Source organism: Vitis riparia, chromosome 19 (genome assembly GCF_004353265.1).
Source record: "Vitis riparia cultivar Riparia Gloire de Montpellier isolate 1030 chromosome 19, EGFV_Vit.rip_1.0, whole genome shotgun sequence".
NCBI classification, from domain to species: domain Eukaryota; kingdom Viridiplantae; phylum Streptophyta; class Magnoliopsida; order Vitales; family Vitaceae; genus Vitis; species Vitis riparia.
This window is the reverse complement of record NC_048449.1, coordinates 495,822-511,636: the sequence shown is the minus strand read 5'-3', so window position 1 is coordinate 511,636 and position 15,815 is coordinate 495,822. Positions and strand designations below refer to the sequence as shown.

The 15,815-nt window shown below is 34.0% G+C and overlaps 2 protein-coding genes across 12 annotated transcripts; both read right to left on the bottom strand.

Annotated features, from left to right (window-relative positions):
- Nucleotides 1-828: 828 nt before the first annotated feature.
- Nucleotides 829-7,787, bottom strand: LOC117908793 (probable disease resistance protein At4g27220). 8 transcript variants are annotated; one of them, XM_034822550.1, is made up of 7 exons: nt 7,573-7,787; nt 6,615-6,804; nt 6,410-6,521; nt 1,643-4,634; nt 1,451-1,521; nt 1,277-1,338; nt 829-1,079 (listed from the first exon to the last, which is right to left on the bottom strand). In XM_034822550.1, the coding sequence occupies exons 4-6, from the start codon at nt 4,625-4,627 to the stop codon at nt 1,332-1,334; spliced, it is 3,063 nt and encodes a 1,020-aa protein (XP_034678441.1). In that variant the 5' UTR covers nt 4,628-4,634; nt 6,410-6,521; nt 6,615-6,804; nt 7,573-7,787; the 3' UTR covers nt 829-1,079; nt 1,277-1,331. The 8 variants fall into 8 exon arrangements, with proteins under 8 accessions (XP_034678441.1, XP_034678437.1, XP_034678438.1 ...); XM_034822546.1 differs by lacking the exon at nt 7,573-7,787 and adding an exon at nt 6,245-6,271 and having other exon boundaries at nt 1,643-4,638; nt 6,615-6,913; XM_034822547.1 differs by lacking the exon at nt 7,573-7,787 and adding an exon at nt 6,245-6,271 and having other exon boundaries at nt 6,615-6,913.
- A 542-nt stretch (nt 7,788-8,329) lies between these two features.
- Nucleotides 8,330-14,666, bottom strand: LOC117908808 (probable arabinosyltransferase ARAD1). Of its 4 annotated transcripts, none has more exons than XM_034822577.1 (10): nt 14,068-14,666; nt 13,514-13,689; nt 13,164-13,248; nt 12,918-13,075; nt 12,681-12,828; nt 11,348-11,463; nt 11,122-11,260; nt 10,034-10,144; nt 9,650-9,718; nt 8,330-8,686 (listed from the first exon to the last, which is right to left on the bottom strand). In XM_034822577.1, the coding sequence occupies exons 1-10, from the start codon at nt 14,575-14,577 to the stop codon at nt 8,567-8,569; spliced, it is 1,632 nt and encodes a 543-aa protein (XP_034678468.1). In that variant the 5' UTR covers nt 14,578-14,666; the 3' UTR covers nt 8,330-8,566. The 4 variants fall into 4 exon arrangements, with proteins under 4 accessions (XP_034678468.1, XP_034678469.1, XP_034678470.1 ...); XM_034822578.1 differs by having other exon boundaries at nt 8,355-8,683; XM_034822579.1 differs by lacking the exon at nt 13,164-13,248 and having other exon boundaries at nt 8,364-8,686; nt 13,516-13,689.
- Between the last annotated feature and the right edge of the window lie 1,149 nt (nt 14,667-15,815).

The window sequence follows — 15,815 nt, the reverse complement described above, 5'->3', positions numbered from 1 at the left end:
GGTTTTGAAGCTATTTCTGAATTTATGACACTTTTTTCTAAAGTTTAAAAATTATTCCAATGTTGAGAATGTCATTTAAGAATATTAGAATAAAATAATGTTATTACAATTTGATGATTGCTAATTTCTTAAATTTGAAAATATTCACTATATATTTATATAATAAATCATATAGTATTTAATTGGCTATAAATGGAAAATTTTTGAAAAGTTTTAAAAACTGAAACCGACAAAGATTTTATTTTAATTGTTTTTGATTGTTTTTATAATGATTGAAAATAAAATACTAATGATGAAAGTTATTTAAAAAAAAACATCTGATTTTTTATTCTATAAAATAAATTTTAGAAAGTTCAAACAACCTTACATGTAAAGGAGATGTAAAGAAAATGAACCAATCACCTCTACAGGGCAATATGGGAAGGATAGTTTGTATATGCGTAAGGATGGGAGGCTTGTAATTAAAAAGTTATCATTATGGGAACCATACAATAAACTTTTTAAGTTCATATGGGAGGGGTTCTCTAGGATAGAAACATTTTTTAAATACTTGAAATTATTTTTCTTTAAAATTAAATGTTTGGTGAAGTTTTATAAATCACTCTCAAAAACACAAAGAATTATTTAATGTGATTTTTGGATTAACATTTGGTATTAAAAACATTTTTATTATAATTAATTTTAGATAAGTAATTATTATTGTAACAATCATACCATTGCTTTATTGATAAAGTGCTTAAAAAATCAACTTTTTCAGAATGTGGGAATTACTTTATGTAGAGTTTCTCAGTGAACATTGCTTCATCATTTCAAATTCAAGTTATATGATATTATGAAAACACCAACATTACAAGCACAATGTTATAAATAACTGAAAAATAATATTTCAAGAGTAGCACAAATAGATAGAAACCGTCTACAATTCAACTTAAATCACACAGTGAAGTTTGGAACTTTCAATTTCTTGAAGTTGTTCATAAAAGGATCAATGTAAAATATTGAATTTTTGTGCATTTTACTACCATGTTGTCCTTTCCAAGAATCTTCTCGATCTGATTTCATGTTGTCTCCATTATCAACTACATCACAGAAAAGATAAAAGTTGTTCTAAGTCAAATGGTTTGAAACTCATTCCCAATATAATGTTATAATCGATAAAATAAAATTGATAAAATTCATTAAGATAGTAAAAACTTAATAAGTGAAATAATATATTAAGGTAATCATATATTTGAAAGTTTGAAATATTGTCATAATAAAGATAGAGAGATCTCACCATTGTGATATTTGTTAGAGAATCTTTGATAAAGCAGTTGACTGGGATGCCTTGTTTAAAACCTATATCATACAAAAACAAAAATTAATATAATTTAAATAAAAAATCATTTCAATATAAGTATCTTCCGACAATGTCAATGTTTATAACAGTTTTCATGCTGGAGTCACCTACACTTCCTCAAAAACATCCATGAAAACGTTTCTCCTAACAAAGGTTTCCAGCCGCGTCCTCCTCAGCGAGATCTACATGAAACCAAAAAAAACACAAAAAAAAAAATATTTAGATATTCTTGCCTTGGTATTTGGTCAGATAAATGTCTTCAACAAATCAATATATATAAAATTAATAAAAAATGACACTTACATCGATAGGTAGGGGTTGAAAAACAAATTGGGCATGAGGATGTGTATCCCATTCCACCCTTTCCCCCCAGTAAAATTCTCCCTTGATTTTTTTGAGGGGCGATGTTGAAGCTCGTCTTTCTCCATCACCATCGGTTATATGCACCGAAAGAGGTAGCCTTCTAAGCTTTGGGCACTCCCATACTTCAAGTTCTTGCAAAGAATCATGAGTCATTGTTCCCTTCCATATGCTCTTCAATTCTGGTAAATTTCTCAATTGCAACCTCTTTAAGTTGGGGAAATAGAGGAGGAGATTATTCATTTCATCAATTTCTTCCCCTTCTTCTTCAATCTCTGTTGCTACTATTATATCCTCCATTTGATTGCAATCGTTGACATAGATGGTTTGAAGAGTTTGGAGGTGGTGATTCACTAACTCTTGCGTGAACAAATGCTTGAGATTGCCACAACTCCCCACCTCCAAGTGCTTGAGACTGGAACAACTTACAGTATTTATTGGTCTTAACTTGAAGAGGACATTTAAGTCTGGCAATCCATCAAGGTACAAATTGTTTAATGAGGCAACGCAGTCCTCCATGCACCATAAGTATTCTACCCCCTTGCAATCTGATATGGAACATACTTTCAAATCTCTGGCAATCTTTAGAGATGGAGAAACATCCACTAGGCAAGTTGGAAGACTACATTCTGCTATCTCCAATAGCTGGATATTGGTAGGAAGCATAAGTTGGCATTCATCATTGTCTTCTCTTCCTTGATTCAGCTCACATCTAAACAAAGCTATTTCTTTGCCAAGAGAATCTCTAAATCGCGGATCTCCATCCCATAGTTGGTAGTTGTCTACTTCTCTGCCAGGGGAATTACCAGGTGGCCAAACTCCCCCACATATTTCAACGTAGTAGTGGGTGAGTCTCTGGAACTGCGTTGTTCTCATGTAGCTATTAAACGTGTGCAGGCTATAAAGATTGATAGAAAGGATCTCCAACTTTCTCAATCCAATCAGCGGCTTCTCTATTCCTACAATGGGAAATCCCATAGCATCAAGTCTTAGACACTGCAGATGAAGAAGATTGGGTAGTGCCCTATTTAGAGACATATCTTTAATGGATAGGCCTTGGAGAGCAAGACATTTAAGGAGGGCCAATTGCTCTATCCCATCAGGTAACTCTGTCATTCCACTCTCACTAAGATCCAACTCCCTCAACTCTTTAAGCTTTGCCAATGAAGGTACATGATTTAATTTTTCACAACGACGAAGAAATAGAGCTCGAAGATTCACCAAGTTGGAGATAGAATCTGGTATGAAGTAAATGCTTGTATATGACAAGTCCAGAACTTTGAGGCTAGGCATATGCCCAAAGAAGGCATTTGGAAGACCTTCATATAGACCATCCCTACTTTTAAGTAACAGGGTAGAAAGCTTTGGGCAGTTTGGTACTGATTTCAATGAAGAAAGTTGGTTATCCATTAAAGAAACTCTTTCTAGATTTTCTAACCATTGTATCTCACTTGGGAGGTCATTTAGATTTCTAGTAGTTTTCACCATGAATCGAGAATTCCTTTTTGAAATGTTGATAGCCATATCCCTGATCACATCGTGCATCTTTACGCATTTTCCATTCCGACATCTTTCTAACAAACACACATTTTCAAGTTTGTTCAGTATAGCATGCCCTTTATCAAACTCTGCTTGCCTTGTTTCCATTTCTCCTACAATCCCCTCAGCAATCCAATATTTGATCAAAGACACCCTTCTAATCAGATAATCCTCGGGAAACAATGCACAATACAACAAACATTCCCGGAGTTTTTCATCATTCAAGCGATCGTAACTGAATTCCAAGATCTTGAACACATCATTTTCCATGTCAATTGTGAGCCCTTGAGTACGTCCCCTCAATTCATTCAAAGCATTCCTCCATTCACAAATATCATACACACCCCTCATGCTTTTGGCTGTTGTGACGATGGCAAGAGGTAAACCGGCACATTCCTTGACAATATCTTTAGCTATTTCTTCTTCTTCTCGGTTAAGTGCACTGTATCGCCCAAGCGTCTTGTTGAAGAGTTCCCATGCTTCCTCTGTACAAAGCGACTCAACTTTAATTTCTTTGCAGCACATTCTTGAGCAGATATTTTTTGACCTGGTGGTTATGATCAGTTTTCCTCCATCAACTCCAACAGGAATTCCAACCTGTTCAGGTTCATGAACTTCCCACATATCATCAAATATAAGAACAAATTTTGTTAGTTTCTGCAATGCTTTGAATAATAATGCAGACCTTTTCTTGTCATCTCCCTCTTCTGAAAAATCTATTTTTAACATTTTAGCAATAGCATCCTGCAAGTCGCGAGTACTTGATTCTTGTGAAACAGTCACCCAATATACTTGGCCGAAAGTGCTACTATTTTCCAAGAGGCGATTGTAAATGTGGGTAACGACAGTTGTTTTGCCGATCCCCCCCATTCCCCAAACTCCAATGCTTTGGATCTCACCTTTCTTTAAGCATGTCCAAATCTCTTCCAAAATTCTTTTGGTTGTAGTTTCACCTATCAGCTGTGTTGTTAACAATGTCATTCCTTCATCTTGAAGAACATCAATTAAAATCCCATCAGGAAATTTACCCAACTCAATTAGCTCATCTACTTGTTTAATATTAGCTTCAAACTGGCTCAGGAACCTTAATCTTGAGAAACATCTTTTCTTTGCAGCTTCTTGTTCTATCTTCTGTGCACGATCTTTCATATGTTGCACTTTAATCAACCAATTTTCAACTTCTTTCTTTTCCTTCTTTCGGTGATCATACTGTGCATTATTTAATATGGTGTTGATATCATGTTCACGACACTTGAGTCTTTCCATTTTCTCTCTTAGAGTTGTGCAATTCTCATCAAGGATTTTCTGATAATTGAAGCAATTAGAAATAGATGACCACATATCTTTCAATAGCCCAATGCTAGTTAGTATTGCATCCACATATTCCATTGCAAACCTGACTAATTATAAGAAAATTGTGTCATTAATACTTTAACTAACAAAATAAAAGATAGCAAATCAAATACCACAGATCTCTAGTAGTTTGATCTTTGCTAACAAAAATAAATAAATTAACCATTAAATTAATCTTTTATTTGAGACTAAACTTTTTCAATCTCTAATTCATCACATTTCTCTAAATTAATAAAAAAAAATTGTTTGCATTTTTTCATATTTTATGTCAACAAGCAATACAAATCTAAAAGGACAATATAGAATTAATAAAAATGCGCATGCAGATTCCTTAGTTAATTGAAAAACTATAGAGATTTCTTTTCAAAGATTCTTCCTTGAGGGTTAGTTGCAAAGACAGTATGAAAATCATAAACTCTTCATGGCATTTCCATATCATATTATAAAATATAATATGTAGCTTAATGAACTAGGATGTGGTTTCCATGGTATCCTATATGAAATTTTTGTATTGGTGACTTAAATGAACCTAAAAGAGAAGGTTGGTGAATAGGTTGCTCCTCCCAATTCTAACCTTTTACTAAACTATTCAACATGAAAACCTTTGAGGAATCAATAGCTTTTAAAGGAAAAACCGTAGGCTTAGGGCCATGGAAAACTACCCAACTGAGTTTTATCTCCTTGGTTTATGTAGGATAAAGTATAATTCACTGGATAGATCATAACTTTGTCATTTTTCAAATACTTATAATTTTTTGCCGTAAAAGATAAGAATGCAACCCTAAAGTTAATTGGATGATGCAACATATACCAATTTTCAAATGTTACTAACAATTTGGTATATAAACATGAAAAATTTTCTTGAGAATATACAAGCTTGCTAAAGCTTTCATTTTCACTTAACATACATAGGGTTGAATTAATTCACAACAATTCTTACACTCTAGTATGTTCAATTCAATCATTCTAGAAAACTGGTTTTGAAAAGTGTTCAAACTAATTATTTGATTCAAAATCTACAAAGGAAAAAAAGACATATTTCAAAATAAAATATTAAAAGTTGTATTAAGATTGCAAAATGTTTCATAGACAACTAGAGTTAATGAAAATACATGCATGAATGCTATTTACGTATTCAAAGTCCATTAAAAATTTCAAAAAAGTAAAGAACGCTTCTCTCATAGGTTATGGGTTCTTTCCCAACTAATTTTTACATAAGCATGCATATAATGGCCTAAAATTAACCCCAAAATTGGTCTTGTAATATTGGCCAAGTAACTCAAATGAACCTACATTCATCAAACACCGATAAAATGAGTTCATGGTTCATTGTGCAAATATAAGGAATACGAAAACATAGAATATTTAAGGATTGACTAGCTGCATATGTTTTTTATTATTTATAATATTTTTTTATATTACTTATAATATTCTTTATAATATATAGAACAATTCTCACTAAGTCATCCATATATAAAAGCATAATTACTCTATCCATGGTAAAAACTTGCATACTTTTGTGTGAATAATTTAGTGTTTATATTTATATTATTCCATTAGTCCGTAGATGCTTATGTGAATTATTTGTGCTATAATATTAAAGGATAGATGCTTATGTGAGTTAAGGTAGGGAACAAAGGTGGAAAATCTTACAATTGCCTTTGAAATGAAATTTCCAACTTGAAAATGTAAGGATGATTCAAGATAAGAGAATGATAAGCCCAAATGATATGCATATAATACGATTTAAGCAACTTTGAGGGAAGGAGCAAAGCAAAAATAATGAAGAAATAAAATAAAAATAAAAATAAAAATGACCTTGATCTTAGATGGATGAGGGAGCGAAGGAAGCTTGAAGCAAAGCCGATGCAATAATTATCTCTACAGCAATCTTGAAGGATAGGCTGTGTGGATGTAAGGAGAGGGGAGACTAGTGGGAACAAGATAAAGAATTAAGGCAAAGTCAGCAGTCAAGCAATTGGTTTGTGAAAAGTGGGAACAAAGTTAGAAATCATGCAATTACCTCCTGAAAATTGGGACAAGATACAGAAGTACTGCAGCTAAACGTTTCCTTTAGAGTCTGCAAAAATTACATAACTTGGCTGGCTTCCCTACCCTTTGAATTTCTTTAATTTGAGCTTGAGGAAACAAATGCTTTTAGGCTAGATTTACTTTACGGGAAATGTGAGGGAAAGAAATAAAATAAAAATGACCTTGATCTTAGATGGATGAGAGAGCGACCGAAGCTTGAAGCGAAGGGGATGCAATAATTATCTCTACAGCAATCTTGAAGGATAGGTTGTGTGGGATGTAAGGTGAGGACTGAGGAGAGACAGGTAGGAACAGTATAAGGAATAAAGGTAAAGTGGGCAGTCATGCAATTGCTTTTTGAAAAATGGGAAGAAAGTTAGCAATCATGCAATTACTTTATGAAAATTGGGACAAGAGACAAAAGTACTGCAGCAAAACAAGTCCTTTAGTGTCTGCAAAATTACATAACTTGCCTGGGTTCCTAACCTAACCCTTTGATGTTTGCTACCTGGGATTTTAGGTTTTCAATAAGATATGATCAATCTTAATTTAGATCAGAACTTTTCATTTGTTAAATACTCATGATTTTTTTGTCATCTAAGGTAAGAATGCAACCCTAAAGTTAATTCGATGATGCAACATATACCAATTTTTAAAAGTCACTTACAATTTAGAAGGAATGATGCTAAAGCTTTCTACAGAGGAAGCATGAAAGAAGCTTAGGATAAAGGGTTGGATGGAATGAATTATTTGTGCTATAATATCAAAGGATAGATGTGTATCGTGAGGAACAAAGGTGAAAAATCTTACATCTGTCTTGAAATGAATAAAGAATAAAAGCTTTCATTCTCTCATATTTTTCATGATATGCATATAATATGATTTAAGCAACTTTTGAGTGAAGGAGCAAAGCAAAAATAATAAAGAAATAAAATAAAAATAAAAATGACCTTGATCTTAGATGGATGAGAGAGCGACCGAAGCTTGAAGCGAAGGGGATGCAATAATTATCTCTACAGCAATCTTGAAGGATAGGTTGTGTGGGATGTAAGGTGAGGAGAGACTGGTGGGAACAGTATAAGGAATAAAGGTAAAGTCAGTTGTCATGCAATTGCTGTCTGAAAAATGGGAACAAAGTTAGCAATCATGCAATTACTTTATGAAAATTGGGACAAGAGAAAAGTACTGCAGCAAAACAAGTCCTTTAGTGTCTGCAAAATTACATAACTTGCCTGGGTTCCTAACCTAACCCTTTGAATTTCTTTAATTTGAGCATGAGGAAACAAATACTTTTTAGGCTAGACTTATTTTATGCAGAATTTGAGGGAAATAATGAAGGTAAATTAAAAATAATTTTTAAATTAATAAATTATTTTTATATATTATTTTAAATTCATTTAACTTCTTATATTATATAAAGATTAAATAATTTAAAATAAATAAATTTATAACTATTTTTTTTGACATATCTAAAGATGAGAAAATCAATTTTTCAAATAAAAGATATATAAAAATAAAATAACAAATGAAGGTTTTTTGATAAAATTTCAAAATAATAATGACTAAATATATATAACCCAAACCCCGTAAAATGAAATTAGTCCTTTTTTGATATCATAAAATGACTTATCTTAAATAATAGATAAGATAGACTAATAGAAAATAACTTAGTTCGGAGGGTTAATTGCAAAAAGCCCACCTTCAAAATCAAAAGCAACTCGTATACCTCCTATATTTATCATGAATTCATAAACGCCCATCAACTTTTCACTTTTTTTTCCCCTTCTGGTCGAATCAATCCATTCCAAAACAAAGAAAGATATCACTACAAAAATATCGAGATCTGGTACCTAACTAACTTCTGGTTTAAGCAATTTTGAACTCCCACAAAATATATATAAGTTTACAAAAGAAATATAAGCAATAAATGGGGGGAAGGGGAAGCTAGGGGCCTGTGAAGTTGGCACGCTTGCAGTCACACGTGCAGAGCCTTCTGGATTCCCTCACCACACGCTGCAACCTTCTGGTGTGAAGCTTGATGTTCATTAACTTACCCGCCATCTGCTACCAACAAAATTACACTCTTATCATATTTACCTTCTATCAAACAATTTGATTTTTTTTTCTTTTTTTTTTTTGGCATTCAATATCAAGTATCCACTCGAATGGCACATCTATGAAATTCCTTTTTTGGGAAAACAGAAATACTTTTAGGAAAAGGAACCCAAAACATGCAGAGAGTGATCAGGTTCCCTTTCTCGGGTGTAAAGGGCTAGTGCCCTGTTGCATCGAAAAATTAAGAGCCCATTTGGGAATGATCATAGATAAAGCATTTTTGGTCTCTAGTACTTTTGTCATTAGCACTTCCATAAAATACGATTTTCAGAAGAATCACTTGTGTTTGGATATTAAAAAAAAATGTGCTTTATAATGTTTTTGATAATATGTCATATAATAAGAAAGTGACTTTTAAAATAGTCACCTATCTAGATTTTACAAGCAATTTCAAAAATTTGTCAAACACCTAATTGTTACAAGGATGTGGTTTTAAGCATTAGAAAACATTTCTACCCCTCTCAAAATCACTCCCAAACAAAGCTCTTAAATTTGAGATCACGCATGATAGTTGTCAATATGTTGGATTTTTTAAAGAATCACCTATCAAGTGATGATCCGGAAATCATTTTAGGTGATTCTCTAGATTTTAAAAGCAATTATCAAAAATTTGTCAATCACCTAATTGTTACAAGGATGTGGTCTTAAGCATTAGAAAGCATTTCTAACCCTCGCAAAATCACTCCCAAATAAAGCTCTTAAATCTGAGATCACACATAATAGTTGTTAATATGACGGATCATCATTGATTCTAAAGGACGAGTTCCTAATCCAAGGGGGCCCAGATGCATAATTCTGTTGGAATGTCTAACCTGACCTACTTGCTAGGCTCACAGAGTTATAACACCTGGATTACTTGAGAAATTGAGCGAAAAAGAAATGGAAAAGGCAGGTAGAGACAAAGAAACAAACCATTCTCCACACGAAGTCTTCTGGACCCAAGAGTTGAGCTGGACTGGAATATACAAAATGCCTCGAGTACTGAAAAAAACAAAATAATAAAATCACATTTTTAAATTACCACGATGCTCCAAGAGCAGTCCAAGAACAACTAATTGAATATCACTATGATAAATAGATAAACTAAGAGGAACGAAGGCAACTCAGACACTAAACAACAACACAGCAGGACTCAATCATCATTTAACAATTCCTACCAAGAAATATGAACAATTAGATAAATAATCACTCAATTGTTGAAAGCACAATTGAAAGATGAATTTTCCCAACTATGACCAAATACACAGAAGTATAGCAGCATAGTTAGAATCCCTCTAAGTTTGCTAAGTTACATACCTTGACTAGGTTCCTTTGCATTTCTTTAATTTGAGCAGGACTGATACTTTTCAGAAATGTCAAAAGCCAACCTGGCTGCATAGCATCACTGGAGGAAACAAACAGAGCTATCTGCATTGAGAAGGGAAAAAAAAATCCAAGTGTCAGCAACAACCCAATATCCATAAACATAAAGCAGTCAACATAACTCTAATATGTTTGGTGCAATGATTTGATTACAATATGTGGACACAAATGCCAGTATCCAATGTATTAAAGAATAACATGCTTCCAAACAAACATGTTGGCTGCATAGGTTCAGTGCATGATGTATAAAAGCACACTTTTCTTGCATATGCAAACACTGAAAATTCAAATTAGAGGTTACACAATATATATTGAACATATGTCTCCCACTGCATTATTTCATCAAAAAACCAGCCCACCGAAAAAACAAAAACATCTTTTGAAACTTTTAATAACACTTCCAAATTTTGTTCAGTGTACAAACTACCTCTGAACATTTCAAAGTTTAGGAAGCACTAATTAAGATTTCAATATCGTTCTGTTAAGTTCCAAAAACTCTGTCTACAATGCTTCCAAATTAAAGTACTAATTAATTCATAAACATAATTAGTCTACACCCACTTCCAAGACAAAGGTCTCTGAAGTTTGTTGTTTCAAACTTCACAAGTTTGGGTTGGGTTAGACATATCTCACTAATTAAGACAATCTGACTATTGCACATACACGTCTTATACTTAAATATACCTAGAATTTGACTTGAGCGAACCACCTCTTGAATAGAGACAATGATGTGGCACATATGGTTGAAGAAGGTCAATAAGAAAATTTTGAAACCCAGGTTTGGGTATGGGAGTAAGATTAGTGTTGATTAGGTTCTGTTTCATGGTGTCAGCACCTTAAAACTAGCTGCATTGTTATACTTACCACCATTCTAGCTTCCGATTAATGATTGGATTGGCCCCTAAAAATCAAGCATGTTGGTCCATTAACAAATTCAATTGATGCAGAACAGGGTTTAGTGATGAGTTTTGTTTTAAAAACTTCCAAAAATAACAACACAAGCTTCATGATTGCATGCATACCTTCCGGTAATCAAGTATTCCTTCAAAAGGAAGCTCCAGTTCATCACTAACTATAACAGGGATGCACCCACTAACAATAGCGTCAAACAATCTAGCAGAGGATGGAGTGTCACCAGCTGGACTTAGGCAAAAAATAGACCTGATGACCAAGGAAGAACTCAGCTATTCTAAAAATAAACAGCATAGCAGCTAATGGCAAAAGAGTTCAGCTTCCATTTAATCTTACTTGCGCATCCCTCTCTGGGCAGCTTCTTTCCCCCCTTCCCCAGCAGTTCCCTCCTCTATAACCACTCCATCAGCACCACTTAGTTCTGCCATAAGCTTAGCACGAATCTTCCCCCCCTAAAAGTAAAGCACCATAAATTAAGCGGTTACACCTTATGATAAAAAGAATAACTAGACAAAAAAAAAGTGAAAAAATAAGTTGTTATCAGAACACAGGATGGGAGTAAGAGAGTTGCCCTGTCAATCATTAGATGTTACAGAACAGGAACCAGAAGGATTAAATGATCAAAAACATCTCATCAATGGACATAATCGTCTCAAACTGCTGTTTGTAGTATTTACAATGTTAAGAGAACAAACATTGCTCGATCAATTGTTTTTCCCCTTTATTTTCCTTTTTCTTGTTTCTTAGCTTCATTCTTTATGTACATAAAACAGTTCTCCTATCAAGAGAGAGAAAGAGAGAGAGAGAGTGCAACAGCTCAGCCAGATACAAATATGGTAATATGTTCCAAGTCAGACCTTATCTTGACTTCTGGGAAATATTATATAGAAGAGAAGAGACAAGAGACCACTTAATAGCGACACCAGAGCCTAACAACAACCCCCAATGAGGTGACACAAGAATACAAAGAGGCTTATGAGATTTCAAAGATGAATTAAAGATAGAGAGACGCACAATGCAAAAAGACAATAATGCAAGTGTGGACAAAGTGGTGTATTGGATGCCCATGGGCAACCAGGTGACCATCAGTATTTCCAAAATAAGATGGTAGACAACATAGCCAAAGCAGTCCAACCTTTACTAAAACAGCCGTATAAACTTCCAGCTTTACAAGTCTGGGCAAGAAAATTTGCAACCACAAGCCTACTTCTGACACTCCTGATCAGCTTCAAAAAATTTTATTGCTCTTATGCTTGCATATTACATGTATTGCCAAGAAATGCCATTATGATTCTTGCAATAAGTCCAATATTAGACATTCAACAAACAAAGCAGGAACTCTGTGTGTTATGAGATAGTTTCTAACCCTGCATAAGAATTCTTCCATTTCAGTCTCTCACTTAGCATACCATCCTAACCAAAAAATCTATAGATGAGACAAATACAATTTTCATCGTATTCAAGATCAAATAAAGTCACAATTGTATCACACAAGTCACAAAACCCAGTTGCACGGCCAATAGCAACTACCAAGCTTCCATAATTCACTTGACAATCATGGCCATTAGAAGGGTATTCTGATTTTTTATTTAACTTCCAAAAGCCTTGCACTTAAATAATCGAAATAATCACAAGGAATTCATTGAGAAGTTTTGGCCAAGATTCTTACAGCATTCCTTTTAAGCCTCCCACGGAAGAATAGAAGTGTCTTCCTCTTTGATTCACTTTCCGATGAGCATTTGGCAGCACACAAATCGACATTTGGAACATAAGGAAGTATTAGATCTTTTTCAAGTGAAACCTGTCCAGGCTTGTACCTAAATTAAAAAATGATCAAGTTTCAGCAGCTATATCAATAATGAACTCATCAAATTTAGACACATCACAGTATGAGTAAATTAGTGACCAGTTCCCTGTGGAGTCCATGTCTGGTAACAGCCAAATTGCATTCTTCATGGATTTCCGAACAGTCTTGAAAGACCATGGATGATGAACTGGAAGTATGTGGTCCCTCCCTCCAGACCGTTTCCATGCAGGTTGATCAGTCACCCACTTCAAAGCTTCCTACATCCACAAGATAAATTTGATGTTTAGAATAAGCTAGACTTTACACTACAATTATATTCTCAGAAACAAGCTAATTTATGATTACCCCATAAGTGATTAGTCTTTCATTATGATCAAACAATGAGTGCATCAAACTCGTCCTTAGCATAAAGCACATAAGGCTTGGCCCCCTTCAGGGATTTTTAAATCAACTTATAACAAGCATGGCATCAATAATTTACCAGAAAATATTACCAATGATAGAGCAGAAATAGCAATAAAAAGATTCATGCAACTCAAACTAGATAATAAGGATTGGGTCTGTCAAGTTATGTTTTGTTTAAAATTAAAAAATATAATTAGATTTTAACATTACATTCTAAGAGGAATGACGATATATAATATATGGCATAGAGAAATGTACAGCCTTATCGTAAACCTTGGAAGTACACTCACACCCTGTAAAGTGGCTTCCACTGCTCTGGCTCCAACAAGAAGAAGCTGATGGTTGTGAAGAATGGAATGTAGAATAGGTCCGCCTCCTCCTGCCTATGCACTCTGACAACATTTGTCAAAAGCCTTTCTGATTCTGGTGCAATCAAATCCGCCCATAGCCAGTAATCAATAGAATGCTGCAAAGATACAGGAAAACAGAGTAAGGCACGCATTGCTTTTATTTACAGAAAATAAAAATGTCAAAAAAAAAAAAAAAGGTTTATACAAATTAAAACTCATTTTGTTATTCGGTGCATTCCCACAAACTAGAACTTCAGTTCCACTAGCAAAATTATTATAATGAAATGAATTCAATAAAGGGTTTTGCAAACAAGGACAGAATTTAAATTTAAATAAGGACAGAAGTATTTATAATTGAATAATTTGAATCAATTATTCACATTTTCCAATAAACCAAAGCACAATTCAATCAAAATACAGTGCTCTAGTTCAGAAACTGCCATTGCAAATGCCAGAGCCGAATTCAAATCCAGATTCCAATCCCTCTACAATACCTGCTCAATCAGGCGATGCACGGGGCTACCATTGGAAGTACGATTCGAAGTCTCCTTATAAGTGTTCCGAAACAACCAGAGCAGATCATACGTAAACTTCGCCGGCATCTCGTACACATACACCCTAATGGCCGACGTCACCCCCGATGCCGCCGGATAGTACGGATCCTCGTACACCCTCCGAATCTCCCTCTGCCACACCAAATCATCGAGCTTCTTCACAGCCTCCGGGTCATCTGAACCAACAGTATCATCTCGAATTGGAGGAGATCTGGGGGACTTGGAGATGAGGAAGTGTTCGAGAGAAGCAACGAAGCTGGATTCAGGTAGAAGAGTGTTAAGGTTAGGGTTACGGTTAGGGTTGGGGTTTGGATGGGAGGGGAGGATGGAGAAGAGAAAGAGAAGGAGAGAAAGGGAGAGGAGAGAGAAGGTGAGAAGGAGGATCGGAGATCTGGTGCTTCCGCCTCTAGGGTTTGGTAGAGACGATGATGCCACGTATTTTCCCGCCATTTTTCTCTCTATGAGGGTTTCTTCATTCCTCTCCAGAATTCCACAGAGAAGCCATTGCAGAGCTGAGACCGACCAATGAGGAAGTGTAACTTCTCTCTCTCTCTCTCTCTCTTTATATATTTAAAGAAAATACGGGCTTTTACAGATAAATTGCATTTTATTTTAAAATTAGAAATATAAAAAATTGTAGATAAATATATATAATTTTATTTTTCACATATTTTTCAATTTTTGTTATAAAATATGAAAATAAAAAAATAGATAAATATTCATTATTTTATTTTTCATGTTATAAATTAATTGCTAACAATAGATTTGAGTAACGCTAAACTTCTTTTACCATACCATCTTTTATTCATTTTTAGACCATTCTCGTCAAGTTCTATAACTTTCTAATTATTTGAAATTAGGAATTTAAATTTAATTTAATTACTTTCCAAAAAAAAGTTATCTTATATCTTTTGATAAATAATGTGATTATTTTACAAGACTTTGTGAAAATGATTTTTTCGTATTAACAAAATAATTTAATAGATTGGTCTAATTTCTATAAAAAATAATAATAATAATAATAATTTGATTACCTTTAATAATTACTTTTGAGATTACTTTAATAATTTCCTCTCATTATTTCCGATATGACAACAGCTAAAATTGAATTTGGATTGAAACCAAATACGCCATTTTCCCATCTGGGTCACTGAATTTCATCGGGATTCAAACAGCAAGAGAGAAGAAAAGCATGCTGTGCACCTACTCGATTTTGTTGGTGTTCTTCCTTCCTCTGTGGTTTGGCTTTCGAGGGCTAAGAATGGATTTCTGGTGTTGGAGGACATGTTCCATGAATGAGTCCCACAATGCCCCTTCCACCTCTTTGATTTTGTTTGTTTGGCTGGTGAGAAATTGTATTAGTGAAGGAATGGGTTTCATGTGTGAGAGATGGTTTTGCATGTTTGGTGAAAATATGGCAGTAGACCAACTGGAAAACATTAGGGGTATAATTTGTATGGATTGACCAAATTAATGGCTAAAGCCAAAAATATACGTGTTTTATTTCATAAATAGTCCAAATTAATAGACAATTAGCTGTAGCTTTGCTGTTGACTTCTCTGTACATAGAGTGCTTTTATTTAAAGTGCTTTCAGTTTTCATTGGAGGTGTTTTCTATACAGTATTTGTAAAAAATATCATCTATCATGTGCTTTTCTCTGGAAAACACTACAAATGATTTTTCAATT

Excerpts from the sequence above, each read along its gene's own strand:
- LOC117908793 (XM_034822544.1), bottom strand. The coding sequence starts at position 6,968 with ATGACTGCCCACTTTACCTTTATTCCTTATACTGTTCCTACCTGTCTC. Across the intron at positions 4,635-6,804 it reads CTCATCCATCTAAGATCAAG|GTTTGCAATGGAATATGTGG; the intron begins GTCATTTTTATT and ends ATAATTAGTCAG. Across the intron at positions 1,522-1,642 it reads TTCAACCCCTACCTATCGAT|ATCTCGCTGAGGAGGACGCG; the intron begins GTAAGTGTCATT and ends GGTTTCATGTAG.
- LOC117908808 (XM_034822577.1), bottom strand. The coding sequence starts at position 14,577 with ATGGCGGGAAAATACGTGGCATCATCGTCTCTACCAAACCCTAGAGGC. Across the intron at positions 11,261-11,347 it reads GCCCAGAGAGGGATGCGCAA|GTCTATTTTTTGCCTAAGTC; the intron begins GTAAGATTAAAT and ends CTTGGTCATCAG. Across the intron at positions 10,145-11,121 it reads GAATACTTGATTACCGGAAG|ATAGCTCTGTTTGTTTCCTC; the intron begins GTATGCATGCAA and ends TTCTCAATGCAG.